This window comes from Coregonus clupeaformis, chromosome 1 (assembly GCF_020615455.1).
Source record: "Coregonus clupeaformis isolate EN_2021a chromosome 1, ASM2061545v1, whole genome shotgun sequence".
Taxonomy (NCBI): Eukaryota; Metazoa; Chordata; class Actinopteri; order Salmoniformes; family Salmonidae; genus Coregonus; species Coregonus clupeaformis.
Genome location: NC_059192.1, coordinates 76,236,652 through 76,258,804, shown reverse-complemented (window position 1 = coordinate 76,258,804; position 22,153 = coordinate 76,236,652). Strand labels below are relative to the sequence as shown.

The following is a 22,153-nucleotide window of genomic DNA, read 5'->3' as shown; positions in this document are numbered from 1 at the left end:
TGTTGTGGTTCATTGCTGGTTGTTGTACGTTGTATGTCTCTCGAGTGGCGCAGTGGTCTAAGGCACTAGAGATCCTGGTTCGAATCCGGGCTCTGTCGTATCCGGCCTCGATTGGCCCAGCGTCATCCAGGGTAGGGGAGGGAATGGTCCTCTGTAGCTCAGTTGGTAGGGCACGGCGCTTGTAACGCCAAGGTAGTGGGTTCGATCCCCGGGACCACCCATACACAAAAATGTATGCACGCATGACTGTAAGTCGCTTTGGATAAAAGCGTCTGCTAAATGGCATATTTATTATTTATTTATAATGGCCGGCAGGGATGTAGCTCAGTTGGTAGAGCATGGGGTTGTGGGTTCGATTCCCACGGGGGGCCAGTATGAAAAAAATAAAACAAAAATAATGTAGGCACTCTGGATAAGAGCGTCTACTAAAATGTATATGTAATGTATGGGATATTGAGAGAAGACAACGTTGTTTTATATGGAATGGGCATGTCATTATTTTTCCTAGAGGGCTACCCTGACTGATGTTGTTTTCCATTTCACACATGTAGGCCTTGGCTTTTACACATCGGTTCAATTATTTGAATTCCATTTCCTCGGGTTTTTTCTGTGAGCTCAATGCGCACATTGCCTAGTTTCTCTAGAGCTAAATCAGATCAGCCGGAACTGTGCGATGTACTAGGGAGTTGTAGTTTCCAACAGGCCAGAAATCCACATAGTTTAGTGCAGAAACCGGGGTAATTAACTACAATGACCATAAACCATTGCGCGCCGGTCTGTGTGTTTAATTTAGGCCTGTTATGTTAGGTTAGTGTCCGGCAGACAGGAGAGAAAAGTCAGAAGAATGCAAGATCAAGAGTGATAGAAAGCTGTTGATAGCGAGCTATCTCTACCTGAAAATACATGATCTAAGTGATTGATAGTTGGTATTCAACAGTTATATTTACTTTGAAGCACTACTAAAATAGTGATTTTGTCAGACAGCATAGGCAGCAGCTCTATAGAGATGAGATGATGACTTGGAATAAAATAATAAAGTCATCAAATAAAACAAACGTAATATAGACAACAACTGATATATTTTATTAAAGTAAAGTAATGTGAATAACTGATGGTTAATAAGTGAGCAGTAATGGGCAGTCACTACCATCATGGAACTTTTATTAATTGTTGTATTCTGTGTTGTTACTGCATTCAAACCACATAATGCATAGTGCATTTAATGTTTAAAAAAATAAATAGAAACTGAAAACCGTGATTATTTTTTAATAATCGAACCGAAACCGAACAGACCTCAAAAAGCACTAATCACTCAGCACTAAGCACCATTATCCAATAGTTCATATTAGGTCCGATACACTTGACAATGACCATCAAAAGTGGTCTCACTCACTATGATCTAAAATAAATTACTAATTCATCCCTAGTGTGACGTAGGAGTTCAAAGAAGCAATGAAAGGCGTCGTTCACAGGGGACCAGTCCAGTAATTTCTCTGTGTATGGCTCCATCTTGTGGCCATATTTAATACTTGAACTCATAACTGAGACGCAAGCAGCTTATATAGCTTACATCAAACAAGGGTCTAGCTAATAAATACAATTATCTACTGCAGTAGATAGAACATGGCTGACTTCATAAGCTTGCATTTTTATATCATATAGGGCAGTCCTATGTACAGTACTAAGGTGTACAGTGAGAGCTTCAAGTTCCTCGGTGTCCACATCTTTAAGGACCTATCATGGTCCAAACACACAAACACAGTCATGAAGAGGGCACGACGAAGCTTCTTCCCGAAAGGACACCTGAATAACTTATACTACCCCCAAGCCATAAGACTGCTGTGCAGTTAATCAAATGACTATCCAGACAATTTACATTGACCCCCTTTATCATTTATGTATTTATCTTAATTGTTTTGCACTGGCTCTATGCACGCTCACTAGACTCTACCCACACTCACACACATACTGCACTGACACTCCAACACACACACACACACTACATATGCTCACACACACACACTACATACGCTCACACACACAAAACACACACGCATGCATATTGACGCCACACACACACTTGCACATAGACACACTTTACTCTGTTTATCATCTATCCTGATTGCCTAATCAATTTATCCTCTACCCACATGTATTACCTCAATTACCTCAACTACCTCGTACCCCTGCACATTGACTCGCTACCGGTACTCCTTGTATATAGCCTCGTTATTATTTTTATTGTGTTATTATTTACCTTTTTATTTAGCAAATATTTGTCTTACTTTTTAACTCTGCATTGTTGGGAATGGGCTCGTGAGTAAGCGTTTCACTGTAAAGTCTACACCTGTTGTATTCTGCGCATGTGACCAATGACATTTGATTTTCTAGGTAAAAAGGAGGAAAAGATAGCGTTGGCCATTCCTAAGAGGTGTCCAGCACATTTTTGATGTGGGCCATAAACTCAGTGAGGAAAATCAATTGTGCTACCTCCACTATCGTCAGCGACTTACAACACCTTTACATTTTAGTCATTTAGCAGACGCGCTTATCCAGAGCGAAATACAATTGTGAGTGCAAACATTTTCCGTACTGGTCCTCCGTGGGAATCGAACCCACAGCGTTGCAAGTGCCATGCTCCACCAACTGAGCCACACGAGACACAACAACTCTTTGTATTCCGACGCACATGGTAAAACGCATGGACAGGATTTCAAGCTATTATGTATATCTGGGAAACATAAAGGGCATGAACAATTTGCTGGCATCGGCTGACAAAGCATCTACTAAAGGTTGTCCATTTGAAGACTCTCCCCATTTCTCAATTTTTTTGTCCTGAAGTAGCCTACACCATTTTCCTCTTCTGTGAGCGGACAAGCGCAAATGTATCGGTAAATATGATGTGTTGTATGTTTAATATTTGGGCAAATAAGCAGAATTACATTACAGTAAATGTAACATCATTTTGTGAACTTCTGGTTTATGATTTCAGAAACATAATTGCGTTGGTCGTAATGTCACTTCCAGTGATTCTGAGCCCTCAGGTTTTGGGGGTCGCGACAGACGGTTTGAGCAATCTTCGTAGGTTTACTATTACGCATAACATTATTTCAATACAACACATTTTTAACACAATTTATAGTAAACTTATATATTTTTTACTTTTTTATTCAGAAGATATTGCAGGGAAGCTTAACTTCATTCAGAGGGAAGGAAATGTGACTTACGTGCGGGACAAGGAGCTGGCCTCGGAGGTTCCAACCGAGACCAAGTTCGAACTGTTCGATCCAAGGAACACTTTACGCACCGCCAGATTCACCTATACCTGGGACTTCGGCAACGGGTAGGCCTGTGTGGACTTCGCCTGTTTATCATCGAATATATGTTTTGTAGTTTTCCTTTTTATAGTTAAGGCTATACATTTAAATATTATGTGGTTGTTTTATTTGTTATTTATTTATTCGATGTTGTGTGGTGCTGTTTTTTACTGTAGGGATTACTGTTGTTTTCTATTGTATTGTCAGTGTTGTATGTATTCCATCAGGGACCACATTAGAAACAAGTGGAATTGCTTTAATGTGTTATCCCCTGGGTTGTCCTCAGTGCATATTACCCCCCCCCCCCCCCTCCCCATCAATCAATCAATCAATCAATCAATCAATCAATCAATATTCTGGTTTTGTAAGAGAGGTCTTAATGGGATCAAAGCCGTCTGTGTACTATAACTACTCCTCCTCTGGAAACTACACTCTGCGGCTGAGAGTGGTGGCCCAAATGAACAAAATCTCTACTCCACTAACTGGGGAATATACCATGGACGTTACCGTTTTGGGTAGGTAGACGGAATACAACATTTTTGTTGATAATTATTTGATTTGAAATGGTGTGTTTTGGCAACGTTGAGAGGACATCTCTCATTAATTTAGTGAAATCCGTTTTTAAAATCACATTATGTCTACCATACAGCACTGGTCGCCAACAATTGAGGTGTATTGCATATCTCTGCTATTTTCCAGACGCCATCAGAAATATTGAGTTGAGCCCTTTGATATTCCAGGTTTCCAGAAACAACAGTCTGGCTGTTCATGTGGATGGAAGGTGCGTACAATTTCTCAGTAGGCCCACACAATGAACACATACAACCTCCTAAACATGTATAACACATAAAATAATCAGCTCATTTATTCTCTTTCTCTCGCAATTCAATTCAATTCAATTTAAGGGCTTTATTGGCATGGGAAACGTATGTTAACATTGCCATAGCAAGTGAAGTAGATAGTAAACAAAAGTGAAATAAACAATAAATATTAACAGTAAACATTACACTCAGAGGTTTCAAAAGAATAAAGACATTTCAAATGTCATATTCTGTCTAAATACAGTGTTGTAACAATGTGCAAATAGTTAAAGTACAAATGGGAAAATAAATAAACATAAATATGGGTTAGATTTACAATGATGTTTGTTCCTCTCCATTTATTCTCTCTCACTCTCTCTCTCCTCTCTCTCTCTCCTCTCTCTCGCTCGCTCTCCTCTCTTGCTCTCCCCTCTCTCTCTCTCTCTATCTCTCCCCCCCCTCTCTCTCTCTCTAGTCCTCCCATGTGGGTCTGCTGGAGGTTCCTACAGAACTGTGTATCAGCAACCCCTACAGGCTGTCACCTGACCATGCTGTATGAGAACACCATGATACTGAACCACACCTTCACATCTTTAGGAGTCCACTGTCTGGACATCAGTGCCCGCAACGACATCAGCAAACTGCAGACCTCCTACAGCATCTTTGTGAGGAGAGATCGTAAGTCAGGTGTTATCATGAGGTCTGTGGAGATTTGGTCCACTTTAGTCACGCTAGGCTACAGTACAGTACAGTACACACTTTGTCCTCTCACTATCAATACAGTATAGACTGTTTGATATAGTACAAATGATCCATCTATTAGTACAGTGTCGCTCAGCGGTTCTGGTAGCACAAGGACTTTTGATGATAATTTACCTCTTTAGAGTTCATGGTTCTTCCAGTAATCTCAAAGTGAACCGAGTGATAGTGTGTTCAGAGAAATGAAAAGACGTCAAAGGGACAGTGGCCAGGGTTGAGGAATACAGCTAAGGAGTTCTGGAGGAGAGCAATTCAACGGTAGGACCCACACCCCATACTGTATATGTCTCCTGTGGTGAATTTATTTGTGGTGGATGGTACGATTACAGAGGAGTTTCAGGAAGCTTGTGAACTCATTGTAATGGATAACAAATAGATTGTTTAAAACCAGAAGACTAAAAGAATGATGAATGATGGTTTGTGTAAATAGGAACATGATTCAATGGTGCACAAAGTTAAGACAAGAGGAGACATGCTAATAATCATGTGTGCAGACACTGGGGAGTATGACAATTACTAATTGGGAGATAATTGTACCCAAGAACTTCTGACCAGTATTGAAGCTTGTCTAACTGCATCATGTAATACTGTAGAAAAACAGTTCTCTCTTTGTCTTCTTATAGCCTCCATTAACCTGCTCTTCACCCTGACGTGTGCTGGGATCATCTTGGCAATCCTCGCCTTCATCACTGTTATAGCCTGTCGCACTAAGAATGGACACAACAACAAATCACAGGTTGGAGACTGACAGAGAGACTTGTTGAAGAATGTTAGGCCCTGTTTCAATACTCCTCCCAAAGATAGGAGGCTATTCTACAATGTGTCCACAAGGGGGTGATATATACCTAACAAATTGACTAACGATCAACTCCAAAAATTGTCCGTAGCTGTAGAAAGCACTGTCAAGCGGTGTTGTAGTACTGGAGTACAGGATTCAGTTTTGATTCAGACTCAAGTCACGATTGTCATGACTCGTGACTCGGACTCGATCAGTATTGACTCGGACTTGGACTCGACCAGTAGTTGAGTTGTCAGAAAATCTCTCTCTTTTGCATAATTCAACATACTAGCTACAACAGCAAATGTTAGAAAAATAGCTATATTATCTAATCAGCCTTACAAAAGTGCAAACATTGTAATGAAAGCTATCTTAAAAAACGGTTGGACCACAGCTTTTAGCACTACCAAGGGACTCGTGACTTGAGTATAAAGGACTCAGACTTGGATCCGGACTCAAGGTTTACTGGAATCTACATCACTGCTGTCATGTGATGGGAATTTGCACAGTGCATTTGTTATTGTTCAATATGGAATTACTAAGAAATGTTCAGACAATGTAGCCCTATAAACACCAAAAAAACACTTGTGTATCAGTGTAAATGTTTATATTTGTTTGTATATTTATTCTTTTACAGATATCTAAGTCCAGTAACGCCACTTACTCCAGCATGGACATGGAACTACAGCCGCAACAGGACATCCCTGGTATCACTAGTGATATCTATGTGTCCAGGCCAAAGAAAGGAGAGGTCCAACCCCTTCTGCAGCACGGGACCAGATCTGTCGCCTACTCCTGCCGCATCTAGTCTTCATTTACACACTTTTGATTTGGGCTTTGTGTTGGACTGATTCAAGTCAAATGTTAATAGTTTGCTAAAAATGTATGGTTTGAGATGAATATATGTCACCAGTAACATTGAATTATTAATTGTCAGTGATGTAATAGTGATGTAGCTTACATTCCTCTGTCTGTGTGGATTCTATACTTACACTATTTTGCCTTTGATGATCCCATCCTCAGACCCAGCCAAAAGACTGACCTCGAAAACTAAATATCCATCCAAGGGGTTTTAGAGCAGTGGTTCCCACTATGATGATAGATGAGACCTGCCAGTAACCCTGTAGGGAACGGTCCTAATGGGTATTACTCAATGATTTATATATACGCTAGATTACTGATTGGTGGCGCTGTGTTGAAGCCACCGTGCCTCCATTTTGGCACTCCCCCACCATTGTAAAAACAATTTTGGAAAGCTATAGAAATTCATTTATTATATTTCTACATTAGGTTTTGCCACATTTATTCTATTACAGACACCATATCGCATACTTTTAAATATTATTAGATCCCTATGTTACTGTCTCCACTACAAGCAAAAAAGATTTAAATACATGTAATTTTGTCCTTTAAACATTTAATTGATATACTGTAGAGTTCCATACATTCCTGTGGAGGACTGAACCTACTGGGGAGTGCCAATATGGCTGACCGGCGGCTTCAAAGCCTCTCAATGACAAATACATAGCATAAGCAATCCAGTGTTCATATACATCATTGGTATTACCTAGCCATACTGGCTGTCACCACAGATGATCCATTATATTGACCAGATACTCCATTGGCCACTCTAATAATGAAAATAAATGTCTTCAAAAATGGAAGGAAGTCTGGAGGAAAAGAGATCAAGTAGGACCATTCTAGCCAATGAGAGGGCAGATACACGTGTGACAACAGGCAGAACTCTGATATAAGGTGCTTTTTATGTCACATCCTACTAATATCAGTACAGTCGTAACAACCTAAGCATTACGAAACCTCTATTCGATCAAATAAGCCACACGTAGCAAATAAGCCATTCAATTTTTGGTTAACCAAATTCGACACTCTTTGACCTCCATACAAAAAACCTTGCTTGGTGAGCGAAAAAATTTAAAATAAATAAACGTCACCTGCTGGAGAAGACAGATTTTGGGCCGAGTTATCCCTCTGGCTTCGCCTCTTCCTCTCTGCTGTCACCAAACCCACCTTTCTGTCAGGGCTACAGAGATGAATTCATGACTAATGACAATGGCTTTGAGATGAAAGGACTTGATTGACAGGTAGCTTTAGCTTGCATAAGATTTTTTTTGCAGACTCACCAACATCTTAAAAACATTTTAATTTAATTTACAAAATAATTTAGTGGAATGCCAAGAAAGACAATGCTGAAAGTAAAAATAAATCAAGTTTCGTTGTCAGTAAGAAGTCTTGTTATATTTACAATGTTATACACTGGTTATTGTCCCCCAAATCCATGTATATGTTGGGTCATTTTCTATGAAGGTATCTTTACTTTTACTCAAGTATGACAATTGGGTACTTTTTCCACCACTGAATGGTCGACCGACTAGTTTCACACTGCTAGGTCTGGGGCCTTTTCTCATTTGAACAAAAGTCAGTCCTTCGTCCTCTCTCCTCGTCCTCTCGCCTCCGTGACCCGACACCGATAAGTGGTCAAGTGGTGGAGTGTGTCAATTCATTAGTAATCTAAAGGAAAAAGGTCCTCCCCTTCTCTCAATCCATTAGTAAACTAAAGGAAAAAGGTCCCCTTCTCTCAATCCATTAGTAAACTAAAGGAAAAAGGTCCCCTTCTCTCAATCCATTAGTAAACTAAAGGAAAAAGGTCCCCTTCTCTCAATCCATTAGTAAACTAAAGGAAAAAGCTCCTCCCCTTCTCTCAATCCATTAGTAAGCTAAAGGAAAAAGGTCCTCCCCTTCTCTCAAACCATTAGTAAACTAAAGGAAAAAGCTCCTCCCCTTCTCTCAATCCATTAGTAAGCTAAAGGAAAAAGCTCCTCCCCTTCTCTCAAACCATTAGTAAGCTGAAGGAAGAAGGTCTTACCCTTCTCTCAATCCATTAGTAAGCTGAAGGAAGAAGGTCTTACCCTTCTCGATAGCTTCCTTTCGGCGAGGAAGCACGCGTATTCTACCGCGGAAGAGGTTTGATTTCTGACACACCACCTCAGATGTTGTATTGTCGAGGAGAAAAGCATGCTCACATTTAAAAACGATATGCCAATACCGAGTTGTTGATCCACCTAAAAGCAAAGCAAAGCACCGAAATTGCTTGACTAAATCCGTGAAGTCACGGGTACCACCTTTTCTGCCTCCCACTCCACGGAAACAGAGAAGGTGAAGTTTGACAGCCTCACTTCAGGCAGCGCAGTGTTTGATTCCGATACGGTTTGGGATACTTAGAGAAGACAACGTTGTTATATATAAAATGGTGGCATTGTAATTATTTTTCCTAGAGACGTACCACGACTAATGTTGTATTCCACTTCACACCTGTAGGTGTTGGCTTTTAAGCAGAGAACCCTTACGCATTTTAAGCGCCATTAGCCAGTAGTTAATATTAGGTCCTATACACTTGACAATGGCCATCAAAAGTATACTTACTCACTATGATCTAAAAATCACAGAAGCGATGAAAGGCGTCATTCACAGGGGACCAGTCCAGTAATTTCTCTGTGTATGCCTCTATCCTGTTGTCATATTCAATACTTGAACTCATAACTGAGATGCAAGCAGCTTCCTTAGCTTACATCAAACAAGGGTCTAGCTAATTTTACTGAACAAAAATATAAACTCAACATGGAACAATTTCTAAGATTTGACTGTTACAGTTCATATAAGGAAATCAGTCAATTTAAATAAATTCATCAGGCCCTAATCTATGGATTCCACATGACTGGGAATAGAGATATGCATCTGTTGGTCACAGATACCTTAAAAAAAAGGTAGGGACGTGGATCAGAAAACCAGTCAGTATCTGGTGTGACCACCATTTGTCTCATGCAGCGCGTCACATCTTGTCACGGATTTAGCCGAGGCTGCTCCTCCTCCTTGCTCGGGCAGGCTTCTGCGTTCGTCGTCCCCGGAGTACTAGCTGCCACCGATCTAGGTTTCAGCAATCATCTAGATTGGTCTGCTTTGTGTACACCTGTTTCCCATTAGTGTTGATGGTTTCCCTTTATAATCCCTGTCTGTCATTCGTTTGTTGTGTGTGATTGTTCTCCGTTTGTTTTCGGCAGGACTGTGTATTGCGATTATTGTTCCTCCCTGTTTTGGAGGTTTTGTTGTTTTGTAGTTTTCATTACGTTTATTAGTAAAGTACATCTGCCAGTCTCTCGGTGTCCTGCGCTTGACTTCGTTCACCGCATACACGTTTATCCTGACAGAATCACACACCTTCCATGGAGTCAGCAGGAGCGGCGGTGCCAGCTGGATCAGTGGAGGAACGCATTGAACAACAAGCGGCCATGATCCAGGCTCTCGGCACCGCCATGGAACGGGTGGTGAGCACTATGGAGCGATGGGAAAGAGGGGGTCTGCCTACACCTCCTCCTACGATACCACCACCATCGGCATTACCCATCGCTTCTCCTCCGGGGTCCAGTGGGATTCGGCTCTCGCTCCCGAGGGCTTATGATGGCACAGCTGCCGGGTGTCAGGGTTTCCTGCTCCAGGTTGAACTCTACCTGGCAACCATCCACCCGGTGCCCTCGGGATACGAGAGCGTGTCCGCCCTCATCTCCTGTCTGTCCGGCAAGGCGCTGGAGTGGGCCAACGCCAAGTGGGGGGGAATAGACGCCGCTAATGTCAACTATGCGGAGTTCACCCGCCGCTTCAGGGCAGTTTTCGATCATCCACCAGAGGGTAAGGCGGCAGGTGAGCGTCTATTCCACCTCAGGCAGGGGAGGAGGAGCGCACAGGAGTTCGCGCTGGACTTCCGGACGCTGGCTGCCAACGCGGAATGGAATGAGAGGGCCCTCATCGACCACTACCGATGTAGCCTGAGGGAGGACGTGCGTCGGGAATTGGCCTGCAGGGACACCAACTCAGCTTCGACCAACTGGTGGACATGTCTATTCGCCTGGATACCCTGTTGGCTACCCGCGGACGTCCGGATTCAGGGCCGTCCATTCCATCCCCCAGCACTTCCGAGCCGACCCCTATGGAGCTCGGAGGTGCTGGTGCTAGGGAGACCAGGAGAGTGGCCAGGAGGGAGGCCGTCCCCTGCACCAACTGTGGCCGCAGAGGACACACTGCTGGTCGGTGCTAGGGAGGGTCTCCTGGGATTTGAGGCGGTAGGCAGCGCACTGATGAGTAGGCACCCAACTCACCCAGAGCTCTCTGGTGCGCATATGTGTATTACTGTTATGTTTCCCGAGGTCTCTCCTCATTCCCAGCATAAGGCACTAATAGATTCAGGCGCAGCTGGGAATTTTATAGATCGCCAGTTCACCTATAAGTTAGGGATTCCTATTGTACCCGTTGATGTGCCCTTCCCCATCCATGCCCTAGATAGCCGTCCTTTGGGGTCAGGATTGATTAGGGAAGTCACAGCACCTCTCAAGATGAAAACGCAGAAGGGCCATGAGGAGTTAATTAGTCTGTATTTGATGGATTCTCCTGCTTTTCCCGTGGTGTTGGGACTCCCCTGGTTAATGTCACATTACCCTAACATTTCACGGCAGCAGAGGGCTCTCAAGGGATGGTCTGATCAGTGTTTCGGGCGGTGTGTAGGTGTTTCCGTAGGGGCAACGACGGTGGAAAGTCCGAACCAAGTTCCCCCCATGCACCTTCCACCTGAATATGCCGATTTGGCGCTCGCCTTCAGTAAAAAGAAGGCGACTCAATTACCACCTCATCGACAGGGGGATTGTGCGATAGACCTCCAAGTAGGCGCTGCCCTTCCTCGTAGTCATGTGTATCCTCTGTCTCAGGAGGAGACGGCGGCTATGGAGACATATGTCGCCGAATCTCTGGGACAGGGATACATACGGCCATCCACTTCCCCTGTGTCATCAAGTTTCTTTTTTGTGAAGAAGAAGGATGGGGGTTTACGCCCGTGTATTGATTACCGTGGTCTCAATCAGATCACAATCAAGTACAGCTATCCTCTCCCTCTGATTGCTAGTATGACGGAGTCATTACACGGGGCGCGATTCTTCACAAAATTGGACTTCAGGAGCGCGTACAACCTGGTGCGCATTAGGGAGGGAGATGAGTGGAAGACAGCATTTAGTACAACCTCGGGTCACTATGAGTACCTTGTCATGCCATATGGTTTAATGAATGCTCCTTTAGTATTCCAATCGTTTGTGGACGAGATTTTCCGGGACTTGCATGGACAGGGTGTAGTGGTGTATATTGATGACATTCTAATATACTCCGCTACACGCGCCGAGCATGTGTCCCTGGTGCGTCGGGTGCTTGGTAGACTGTTGGAGCATGACCTGTATGTGAAGGCAGAGAAGTGTCTGTTCTTCCAGGAATCCATCTCCTACCTGGAGCATCGGTTGTCCGCGTCAGGGGTGGAGATGGAGATTGACCGCGTTTCAGCCGTGCGTAATTGGCAGACTCCCACCACGGTGAAGGAAGTGCAGCGGTTTTTGGGTTTTGCCAATTACTACCGGAGGTTTATCCGGGGCTTTGGACAGGTAGCAGCTCCCATCACCTCCCTGCTAAAGGGGGGTCCGGCGCATCTGCAGTGGTCGGCTGAGGCGGACAGGGCGTTTAGACATCTGAAGGACCTGTTTACCTCGGCTCCGGTGCTGGCACATCCGGATCCCTCTTTGGCGTTCCAAGTCGAGGTGGATGCGTCCGAGGCTGGGATTGGTGCTGTACTATCTCAGCGCTCAGGTACGCCACCAAAACTCCGCCCCTGTGCCTTCTTCTCTAAGAAGCTCAGTCCGGCGGAGCGTAATTATGACGTGGGGGACAGGGAGCTGTTGGCTATAGTCCAAGCCTTGAAGGTGTGGAGACATTGGCTTGAGGGGGCTAACCACCCTTTTCTCATTTTGACTGACCATCGTAACCTGGAGTACATCCGGGCAGCGAGGAGGCTAAACCCTCGCCAGGCAAGGTGGGCCATGTTCTTTACCAGATTTGTATTTAAACTCACCTATAGACCAGGGTCACAGAACACTAAGGCGGACGCCCTGTCCCGACTGTATGACACAGAGGAGAGGTCCATTGAGCCCACTCCCATACTTCCGGAGTCTTGTCTGGTGGCACCGGTGGTGTGGGAGGTTGATGCGGACATCGAGCGGGCGTTACGTACCGATCCTACTCCCCCACAATGTCCAGAGGATCGGAAGTACGTGCCGCTCGAGGTTTGTGATCGATTGATCTATTGGGCTCACACGTCACCCTCCTCTGGTCATCCTGGTATTGGTCGGACGGTGCACTGCCTTAGTGGGAAGTACTGGTGGCCCACTTTAGCTAAGGACATGCAGGTTTATGTTTCCTCCTGCTCGGTGTGCGCCCAGTGTAAGGCGCCTAGACACCTACCCAGAGGGAAATTACAACCCCTACCCGTTCCACAACGGCCGTGGTCGCACCTATCGGTGGATTTTGTCACGGACCTTCCCCCCTCCCAGGGGAACACTACGATCTTGGTCGTTGTGGATCGGTTTTCAAAGGCCTGCCGTCTCATTCCTATGCCAGGTCTCCCTACAGCCCTACAAACTGCTGACGCCCTGTTTACACACGTCTTCCGGCACTACGGGGTGCCTGAGGATATAGTGTCTGATCGGGGTCCCCAGTTCACCTCTAGAGTCTGGAAGGCGTTTATGGAACGTCTGGGGGTCTCGATTAGCCTTACCTCAGGTTTTCACCCCGAGAGTAATGGGCAGGTGGAAAGAGTTAACCAGGATGTGGGTAGGTTTCTGAGGTCCTATTGCCAGGACCGGCAGGGGGAGTGGTCGGTATATATCCCCTGGGCGGAGATAGCTCAAAACTCACTCCGTCACTCCTCCACTAACATTACGCCTTTTCAGTGTGTGCTGGGTTATCAGCCGGTTCTGGCACCTTGGCATCAGAGCCAGATCGAAGCCCCTGCGGTGGACGAGTGGTTTCGGTGCTCGGAGGAGACATGGAACGCTGCGCATGTCCATCTGCAACGGGCCATCAGGCGGCAGAAGGCGAGCGCCGATCGCCACCGTAGTGAGGCTCCGGTGTATGCACCGGGAGATCGGGTCTGGCTCTCGACCCAAAACCTGCCCCTTCGCCTGCCCTGCCGGAAGCTGGGTCGGCGGTTTGTGGGGCCATTTAAAGTCCTGAGGAGATTGAACGAGGTATGCTATAGATTACAACTGCCAATTAATTACCGCATTAACCCCTCATTCCATGTGTCTCTCCTCAGGCTGGTGGTAGCTGGTCCAATCCAGGAGAGTGAGGTACGAGAGGTTCCTCCGCCCCCATTGGACATCGAGGGGGCTCCGGCGTACTCAGTCCGTTCCATCTTGGATTCAAGGCGTCGGATGGGGGGCCTGCAGTATCTTGTGGAGTGGGAGGGGTACGGTCCGGAGGAACGGTGCTGGGTCCCTAGGAGGGACATCCTAGACCCCTCCATGCTGAGGGATTTCCACCGGAGTCATCCGACTCGCCCTGCTCCGCGTCCTCCTGGCCGTCCCCGAGGCCGGGGTCGGCGCACGGCTGGAGCCGCGCGTCAAGGGGGGGGTACTGTCACGGATTTAGCCGAGGCTGCTCCTCCTCCTTGCTCAGGCAGGCTTCGGCGTTCGTCGTCCCCGGAATACTAGCTGCCACCGATCTAGGTTTCAGCAATCATCTAGATTGGTCTGCTTTGTGTACACCTGTTTCCCATTAGTGTTGATGGTTTCCCTTTATAACCCCTGTCTGTCATTCGTTTGTTGTCTGTGATTGTTCTCCGTTTGTTTTCGGCAGGACTGTGTATTACGATTATTGTTCCTCCCTGTTTTGGAGGTTTTGTTGTTTTGTACTTTTCATTACGTTTATTAGTAAAGTACATCTGCCAGTCTCTCGGTGTCCTGCGCTTGACTTCGTTCACCGCATACACGTTTATCCTGACACATCTCCTTCGCACACAGTTGATCAGGCTGTTGATTGTGGCCTGTGGAATGTTGGCCCACTCTTCAATGGCTGTGCGAAGTTGCTGGATATTGGCGGGAAATGGAACATGCCATCGTACGTGTCGATCCAGAGCATCCCAAACATGCTCAATGCGTGACATGTCTGGTGAGCATGCAGGCCATCGAAGAACTGGGACATTTTCAGCTTCCAGGAATTGTGTACAGATCCTTGCAATATGGGACCATGCATTATCATGCTGAAACATGAGGTGATGGCGGCGGATGAATGGCACGCCAATGGGCCTTAGGATCTCATCATGGTATCTCTGTGAATTCAAAATTGACATCGATAAAATGCAATTGTGTTCATTGTCCGTAGCTGATACCTGCCCATACCATAACCCCACCACCACATGGGGCACCATGTTCACAACATTGACGTCAGCAAACCGCTCACCCACACAATGCCATACACGTGGTCTGCATTTGTGAGGCCGGTTGGACGTACTGCCAAATTCTCTAAAACGACATTGGAGGCAGCTTATGGTAGAGAAATTAACATTCAATTCTCTGGCAACAGCTCTGTTGGACATTCCTGCAGTCTGGAAGCAACATCAGTACAATAACTGTTTGTCGGGAGCTTCATGAAATGGAATTCCGTGGCTGAGCAGCCGCACGCAAGCCTATGATCACCATGCGCAATGCCAAGCGCGGCTGTAAAGCTTGCCGCCATTGAACTCTGGAGCAGTGGAAAGGCGTTCTCTGGAGGGATGAATCACGCTTCACCATCTGGCAGTCCGACTGACGAATCTGGGTTTAGCGGATTCCAGGAGTACGCTATCTGCCCGAATGCAGAGTGCCAACAGTAAAGTTTGGTGGAGGAGGAATAATGGTCTGGGGCTGTTTTTCATGGTTCGGGCTCGGCCCCTTAGTTCCAGTGAAGTGAAATCTTAACGCTACAGCATACAATTACATTCTAGATTATTCTGTGCTTCCAACTTTGTGGCAACAGTTTGGGGAAGGCCCTTTCCTGTTTCAGCATGACAATGCCCCCATGCACAAAGCGAGGTCCATACAGGAATGGTTTGTCAAGATCGGTGTGGAAGAACTTGACTGGCCTGCACAGATCCCTGACTTTAATCCCCATCAAACACCTTTGGGATTAATTGGAACATCGACTGAGAGCGAGGCCTAATCGCCCAACATCAGTCCCCGACGTCACTAATGCTCTTGTGGCTGAAGCAAGTCCCCGCAGCAATGTTCCAACATCTAGTGAAAAGCCTTCCCAGAAGAGTGGAAGCTGTTATATCAGCAAAGGGGGGACCAACTCCATATTAATGCCCATGATTTTGGAAAGAGATGTTCGATGAGCAGGTGTCCACATACTTTTGGCCATGTAGCATATCTGTCTTCACAGTGATGTGAAATCCATAAATTAGGGCCTAATACATTTCTTTCAATTGGCTGATTTCCTTATATGAACTGTAACTCAGTAAAATCTTTGAAATTGTTGCATGTTGCATTTATATTTTTGTTCAGTGTAGGAGGAAAAAATAGCTTTGGCCATATTACTAAGAAGTGTCCACCACATTGTTGATGTGGGCCATAAACTCACTGAGGAAAATCAATTTTGCTACCTCCACCATGGTCAGCGATTTACAACACAACAACTCTTTGTAATCTGAGGCACATGGTTAAAAGCGTTAGACATTATTTCAAGCTTTTACATGTATCTGTGAAACTTAAAAAGCATGAACAATTTGCTGGTACCGGCTGACAAAGCATCTACTGTAGGTTGTCCATTTAAAGACTGTCCACATTTCTAAATGTCTTAGTCCTGAAGTAGCCTACACCATTTTCCTCTTCTGTGAGCGGACAAGTGCAAATGTATCGGTAAATATGATGTGTTGTATGTGTAATATTTGGGTTAATGAGCAGAATTACATTACAGAACATTTAACATCATTTTGTGAACTTCTGGTTTATGATTTCAGAAATATTATTGCGTTGGCCGTGATGTCACTTCCACTGATTCTGAGCCCCCAGATTCTGGGGCTCGCGACTGACGGTTTGATCCATCTGGGTAGGTTTACTTTTACGTATAAATAACATTATTTCAATACAACACATTTTTAACCCAATTTATTGTAAACTCATATGTTTTTCACTTTTTGATTCAGAAAATATTGCAGGGAAGCTCAGCTTCATCCAGAGGGAAGGAAATGCAACTTACGTGCGGGACAAGGAGCTGGCCTCGGAGGTTCCAACCGAGACCAAGTTCGAACTGTTCGATCCAAGGAACACTTTACGCACCGCCAGATTCACCTATACCTGGGACTTCGGCAACGGGTAGGCCTGTGTGGACTTCGCCTGTTTATCATCGAATATATGTTTTGTAGTTATCCTTTTTATAGTTAAGGCTATACATTTAAATATTATGTGGTTGTTTTATTTTTTCTTTATGTATTTATTCGATGTTGTGTGGTGCTGTTTTTTACTGTAGGGATTACTGTTGTTTTCTATTGTCTTGTCAGTGTTGGATGTATTCCATCAGGGACCACGTTAGAAGCAAGTGGAATTGCTTTAACGTGTTATATCTGGGTTGTCCTCAGTGAATATTTATGCCCAATAAATAATCAATCAATATTCTGGTTTTGTAAGAGAGGTGCTAAAGGGATCGGAGCCGTCTGTGCACTATAACTACTCCTCCTCTGGAAACTACACTCTGCGGCTGAGAGTCGGGGCCCAAATGAACAAAACCTCTACACTAACTGGGGAATATACCATGGATTTTACAGTTTTGGGTAGGTAGACAGAATACCACATTTTTGTTGATAATTATTTGGTTTGAAATGGTGTGTTTTGGCAATGTTGAGAGGACATCTCTCATTAATTTAGTGAAATCCGTTTTTAAATATCACATTAGGTCTACCATACAGCAAGTGTCGCCAACAATTGAGGTGTATTGCATATCTCTGCTTTTTTCCAGACGCCATCAGAAATATTGAGTTGAAGAGCCCTTTGATATTCCAGGTTTCCAGAAACAACAGTCTGGCTGTTCATGTGGATGGAAGGTGGGTACAATTTCTCAGTAGGCCCACACAATTAACACATACAACATCCTAAACATGTATAACACATAAAAGAATCAGCTCATTTATTCTCTCTCACTCTCTCTCTCCTCTCTCTCTCTCTCCTCTCTCTCGCTCGCTCTCCTCTCTTGCTCTCCCCTCTCTCTCTCTCTATCCCCCCCTCTCTCTCTCTCTCTCTCTCTCTCTCTCTCTCTAGTCCTCCCATGTGGGTCTGCTGGAGGTTCCTACAGAACTGTGTATCAGCAACCCCTACAGGCTGTCACCTGACCATGCTGTATGAGAACACCATGATACTGAACCACACCTTCACATCTTTAGGAGTCCACTGTCTGGACATCAGCGCCCGCAACGACATCAGCAAACTGCAGACCTCCTACAGCATCTTTGTGAGGAGAGATCGTAAGTCAGGTGTTATCATGAGGTCTGTGGAGATTTGGTCCACTTTAGTCACGCTAGGCAGAAGCTACAGTACAGTACAGCACACACTTTGTCCTCTCACTATCAATACAGTATAGACTGTTTGATATAGTACAAATGATCCATCTATTAGTACAGTGTCGCTCAGCGGTTCTGGTAACACAAGGGGTTTGATGATAATTTACGTCTTTAGATTTCATAGTTCTTCCTGTAATCTCAAACTGAACCGAGTGATAGTGTGTTCAGAGAAATGAAAAGACGTCAGTGGGACAGTGGCCAGGGTTGAGGAATGTAGCTAAGGAGTTCTGGAGGAGGGCAATTTAACGGTAGGACCCACACCCCATACTGTATATGTCTCCTGTGGTGAATTGATTTGTGGTGGATGGTACGGTTACAGAGGAGTTTCAGGAAGCTTGTGAACTCATTGTAATGCATAACAAATATATTGTTTAAAACCAGAAGACTAAAAGAATGATGAATGATGGTTTGTGTAAATAGGAACATGATTCAATGGTGCACAAAGTTAAGACAAGAGGAGACATGCTAATAATCATGTATGCAGACACTGGGGAGTATGACAATTACTAATTGGGAGATAATTGTAAAAAGAAAATCAATTCTGCTTGCAGAACTTCTGACCAATATTGAAGCTTGTCTAACTGCATCATGGAATACTGTAGATAAACAGTTCTCTCTTTGTCTTCTGATAGCCTCCAATATCCTGCTCTTCATCATGTGTACTTGGATCATCTTGGCAATCCTCGCCTTCATCACTGTTATAGCTTGTCGCCATAAGAAAGGACATAACAACAAACCACAGGTAGGAAGGAGACTAATAGAGGGACTTGTTGAAGAATGTTAGGCGCTGTTTCAATACTCCTCCTAAAGAAATGAGGCTATTCTACAATGTGTCCACAAGGGGGTGATCTATACCTAGCAAATTGACTAAGGATCAACTCCAAAAATTGGCTGTAACCATAGAAAGCACTGTCAAGCTGTGTTGTAGTACTAGAGTACAGGACTCAGACTTGACTCAGACTCGACTCACGATTCTCATTACTCATGACTCGACTTGGACTCGACCAGTAGTGACTTTGTTTTCAGAAAATCTCTTCCTTTTGCATAATTTAACATACTAGCGAGCAGCAAATGTTTGTTAGATAGCTGTATTATCTAATCAGCCTTACAAAAGTGCAAACATTGTAATGAAAGTTTTCTTAAAAAATGGTTGGACCGCAGCTTTTAGCACTACCAAGGGACTCGTGACTTGAGTATAAAGGACTCGGACTTGGATCTGGACTCAAGGTTTACTGGAATCTACATCACTGCTGTCAATTGATGGGGATTTGCACAGACGGAGATATCGTGGACGTAGGTCGAGGTGCCTTTTAAGGATCCGACGGCGAGCGAGTAAACTGCCTCTTCCATCAATCCTATTAGCCAATATTCAATCATTTGAGAATAATTTAGATGACCTAAGATTACGGTTATCCTACCAACGGGACATTAAAAACTGTAATATCTTATGTTTCACCGAGTTGTGGCTGAACGAAGACATGGACAACATACAGCTAGCGGGCTATACGCTACATCGGCAGGATAGAACGGCTGACTCCATTAAGACAAGGGGTGGCGGTCTGTGTATATTTGTAAACAACAGCTGGTGCACAAAATCAAATACAAAGGAAGTCTCGAGGTTTTGCTCGCCTGAGGTAGAGTATCTTATGATAAGCTGTAGACCACACTATTTACCAAGAGAGTTTTCATCTATATTTTTCATAGCTGTCTATTTACCACCACAAACCAATGCTGGCATTAAGATGAACTTAGATGCACTGAATGAGCTGTATAAGGCCATAAGTGAACAGGAAAATGCTCATCCAGAGGCAGTGCTCCTAGTGGCCGAGGACTTTAATGCAGGGAAACTTAAATCCGTTCTACCTAATTTCTACCAGCATGTTAAATGTGCAACCAGAAGAAAAAAAACTCTAGACCACCTTTACTCCACACACAGAGACACATACAAAGCTCTCCCTCGCCCTCCATTTGGCATATCTGACCATAACTCTATCCTCCTGATTCCTGCTTATAAGCAACAACTAAAGCAGGAAGCACCAGTGACTCGGTTAATAAAAAAGTGGTCAGATGACGCAGATGCTAAGCTACAGGACTGTTTTGCTAGCACAGACTGGAACATGTTCCGGGATTCTTCAGATAGTATTGAGGAGTACACCACATCAGTCACTGGCTTCATCAATAAGTGCATCGATGACGTCGTCCCCACAGTGACTGTACGTACATATCCCAACCAGAAGCCATGGATTACAGGCAACATCCGCACTGAGCTAAAGGGTAGAGCTGCCGCTTTCAAGGAGCGGGACTCTAACCCAGACGCTTATAAGAAATCCTGCAATGCCCTCCGACGAACCATCAAACAGGCAAAGAGTCAATACAGGACTAAGATTGAATCGTACTACACCGGCTCTGACGCTCGTCGGATGTGGCAGGGCTTGAAAACTATTACAGACTACAAAGGGAAGCACAGCCGCGAGCTGCCCAGTGACACAAGACTTTCAGACGAGCTAAACCACTTATATGCTCGCCTCGAGGCAAGCAACACTGAAGCATGCATGAGAGCACCAGCTGTTCCGGATGACTATGTGATCACGCTCTCTGTAGCCAATGTGAGTAAGACTTTTAAGCAGGTCAACATTCAAAAGGCCGCAGGGCTAGACGGATTCCAAGCTTCCTGCCATCCAGGACCTCTATACCAGGCGGTGTCAGAGGAAGGCCCTCAAAATTGTCAAAGACTCCAGCCACCCTAGTCATAGACTGTTCTCTCTACTACCGCACGGCAAGTGGTACCGGAGTGCCAAGTCTAGGTCCAAAAGACTTCTCAACAGCTTCTACTCCCAAGCCATAAGACTCCTGAACAGCTAATCATGGCTACCCGGACTATTCGCACTGCCCCCCCACCCCCCACCCCATCTTTTTACGCTGCTGCTACTCTGTTAATTATTTATGCAGTCACTTTAACTCTACACACATGTACATATTACCTCAACTACCTCAACTAGCCGGTGCCCCCGCACATTGACTCTGCACCGGTACCGCCCCCCCTGTATATATAGCCTCCCTACTGTTATTTTATTTTACTTCTGCTCTTTTTTTCTCAACATTTTTTTGTTGTTGTTTTATTATACTTTTTTATAAATAAATAAATACATTGTTGGTTAAGGGTTGATTGTAAGCATTTCACTGTAATGTCTACACCTGTTGTATTCGGCGCATGTGGCCAATAAAATGTGATTTGATTTGATTTGACAATTTAGCCCAAAAACACAAAAAAAACCACTCAAGTGTGTCAGTGTAAATGTTTATATTTGTTTGTATATTTATTCTTTTACAGATATCTAAGTCCAGTAACGCCACTTACTCCAGCATGGACATGGAACTACAGCCGCAACAGGACATCCCTGGTATCACTAGTGATATCTATGTGTCCAGGCCAAAGAAAGGAGAGGTCCAACCCCTTCTGCAGCACGGGACCAGATCTGTTGCCTACTCCTGCCGCATCTAGTCTTCATTTACACACTTTTGATTTGGGCTTTGTGTTGGACTGATTCAAGTCAAATGTTAATAGTTTGCTAAAAATGTATTTTTTGAGATGAATATATGTCACCAGTAACATTGAACTATTAATTGTCAGTGATGTAATACCAATGTAGCTTACATTCCTCTGTCTGTGTGGATTCTATACTTACACTATTTTGCCTTTGATGATCCCATCCTCAGACCCAGCCAAAAGCCTGACCTCGAAAACTAAATATCCATCCAAGGGTTTTTAGAGCGCGGAGGTCCCACCGCACAAAAATATTAATAATATATACACTTGAAGTTGGAAGTTTACATACACTTAGGTTGGAGTCATTAAAACTTGTTTTTCAACCACTCCACAAATGTTTTGTTAACAAACTTTAGTTTTGGCAAGTCGGTTAGGACATCTACTTTGTGCATGACACAAGTAATTCTTCCAACAATTGTTTACAGACAGATTATTTCACTTATAATTCACTGTATCACAATTCCAGTGGGTCTGAAGTTTACA

General features: G+C 44.5%; 2 protein-coding genes across 3 annotated transcripts; both read left to right on the top strand.

Annotated features, from left to right (window-relative positions):
- The first annotated feature begins 2,779 nt into the window (after positions 1 to 2,779).
- LOC121584563 (transmembrane protein 130-like) lies at positions 2,780 to 7,518 on the top strand. Of its 2 annotated transcripts, none has more exons than XM_041900521.2 (8): positions 2,780 to 2,891; positions 2,993 to 3,081; positions 3,178 to 3,343; positions 3,687 to 3,832; positions 4,017 to 4,098; positions 4,593 to 4,795; positions 5,500 to 5,612; positions 6,292 to 7,518. In XM_041900521.2, exons 1-8 carry the CDS (start codon positions 2,884 to 2,886, stop codon positions 6,460 to 6,462), a joined length of 978 nt encoding a protein of 325 aa, XP_041756455.1. In that variant the 5' UTR covers positions 2,780 to 2,883; the 3' UTR covers positions 6,463 to 7,518. The 2 variants fall into 2 exon arrangements, with proteins under 2 accessions (XP_041756455.1, XP_041756446.1); XM_041900512.2 differs by having other exon boundaries at positions 3,175 to 3,343.
- Positions 7,519 to 16,336: 8,818 nt separating this feature from the next.
- Positions 16,337 to 21,779, top strand: LOC121584551 (transmembrane protein 130-like). The gene is made up of 8 exons (XM_041900503.1): positions 16,337 to 16,429; positions 16,531 to 16,619; positions 16,717 to 16,885; positions 17,198 to 17,340; positions 17,526 to 17,610; positions 17,825 to 18,027; positions 18,756 to 18,865; positions 21,455 to 21,779. Exons 1-8 carry the CDS (start codon positions 16,422 to 16,424, stop codon positions 21,623 to 21,625), a joined length of 978 nt encoding a protein of 325 aa, XP_041756437.1. The 5' UTR covers positions 16,337 to 16,421; the 3' UTR covers positions 21,626 to 21,779.
- Positions 21,780 to 22,153: the final 374 nt, after the last annotated feature.

Bases quoted from the DNA above. Each gene is read 5' to 3' on its own strand.
- LOC121584563 (XM_041900512.2), top strand. The intron at 3,082-3,174 runs GTAGGTTTACTA...TTTTTTATTCAG, and splicing joins AGACGGTTTGAGCAATCTTC to AAGATATTGCAGGGAAGCTT. The intron at 5,613-6,291 runs GTTGGAGACTGA...ATTCTTTTACAG, and splicing joins GACACAACAACAAATCACAG to ATATCTAAGTCCAGTAACGC.
- LOC121584551 (XM_041900503.1), top strand. The intron at 17,611-17,824 runs GTGGGTACAATT...CTCTCTCTCTAG, and splicing joins GCTGTTCATGTGGATGGAAG to TCCTCCCATGTGGGTCTGCT. The intron at 18,866-21,454 runs GTAGGAAGGAGA...ATTCTTTTACAG, and splicing joins GACATAACAACAAACCACAG to ATATCTAAGTCCAGTAACGC.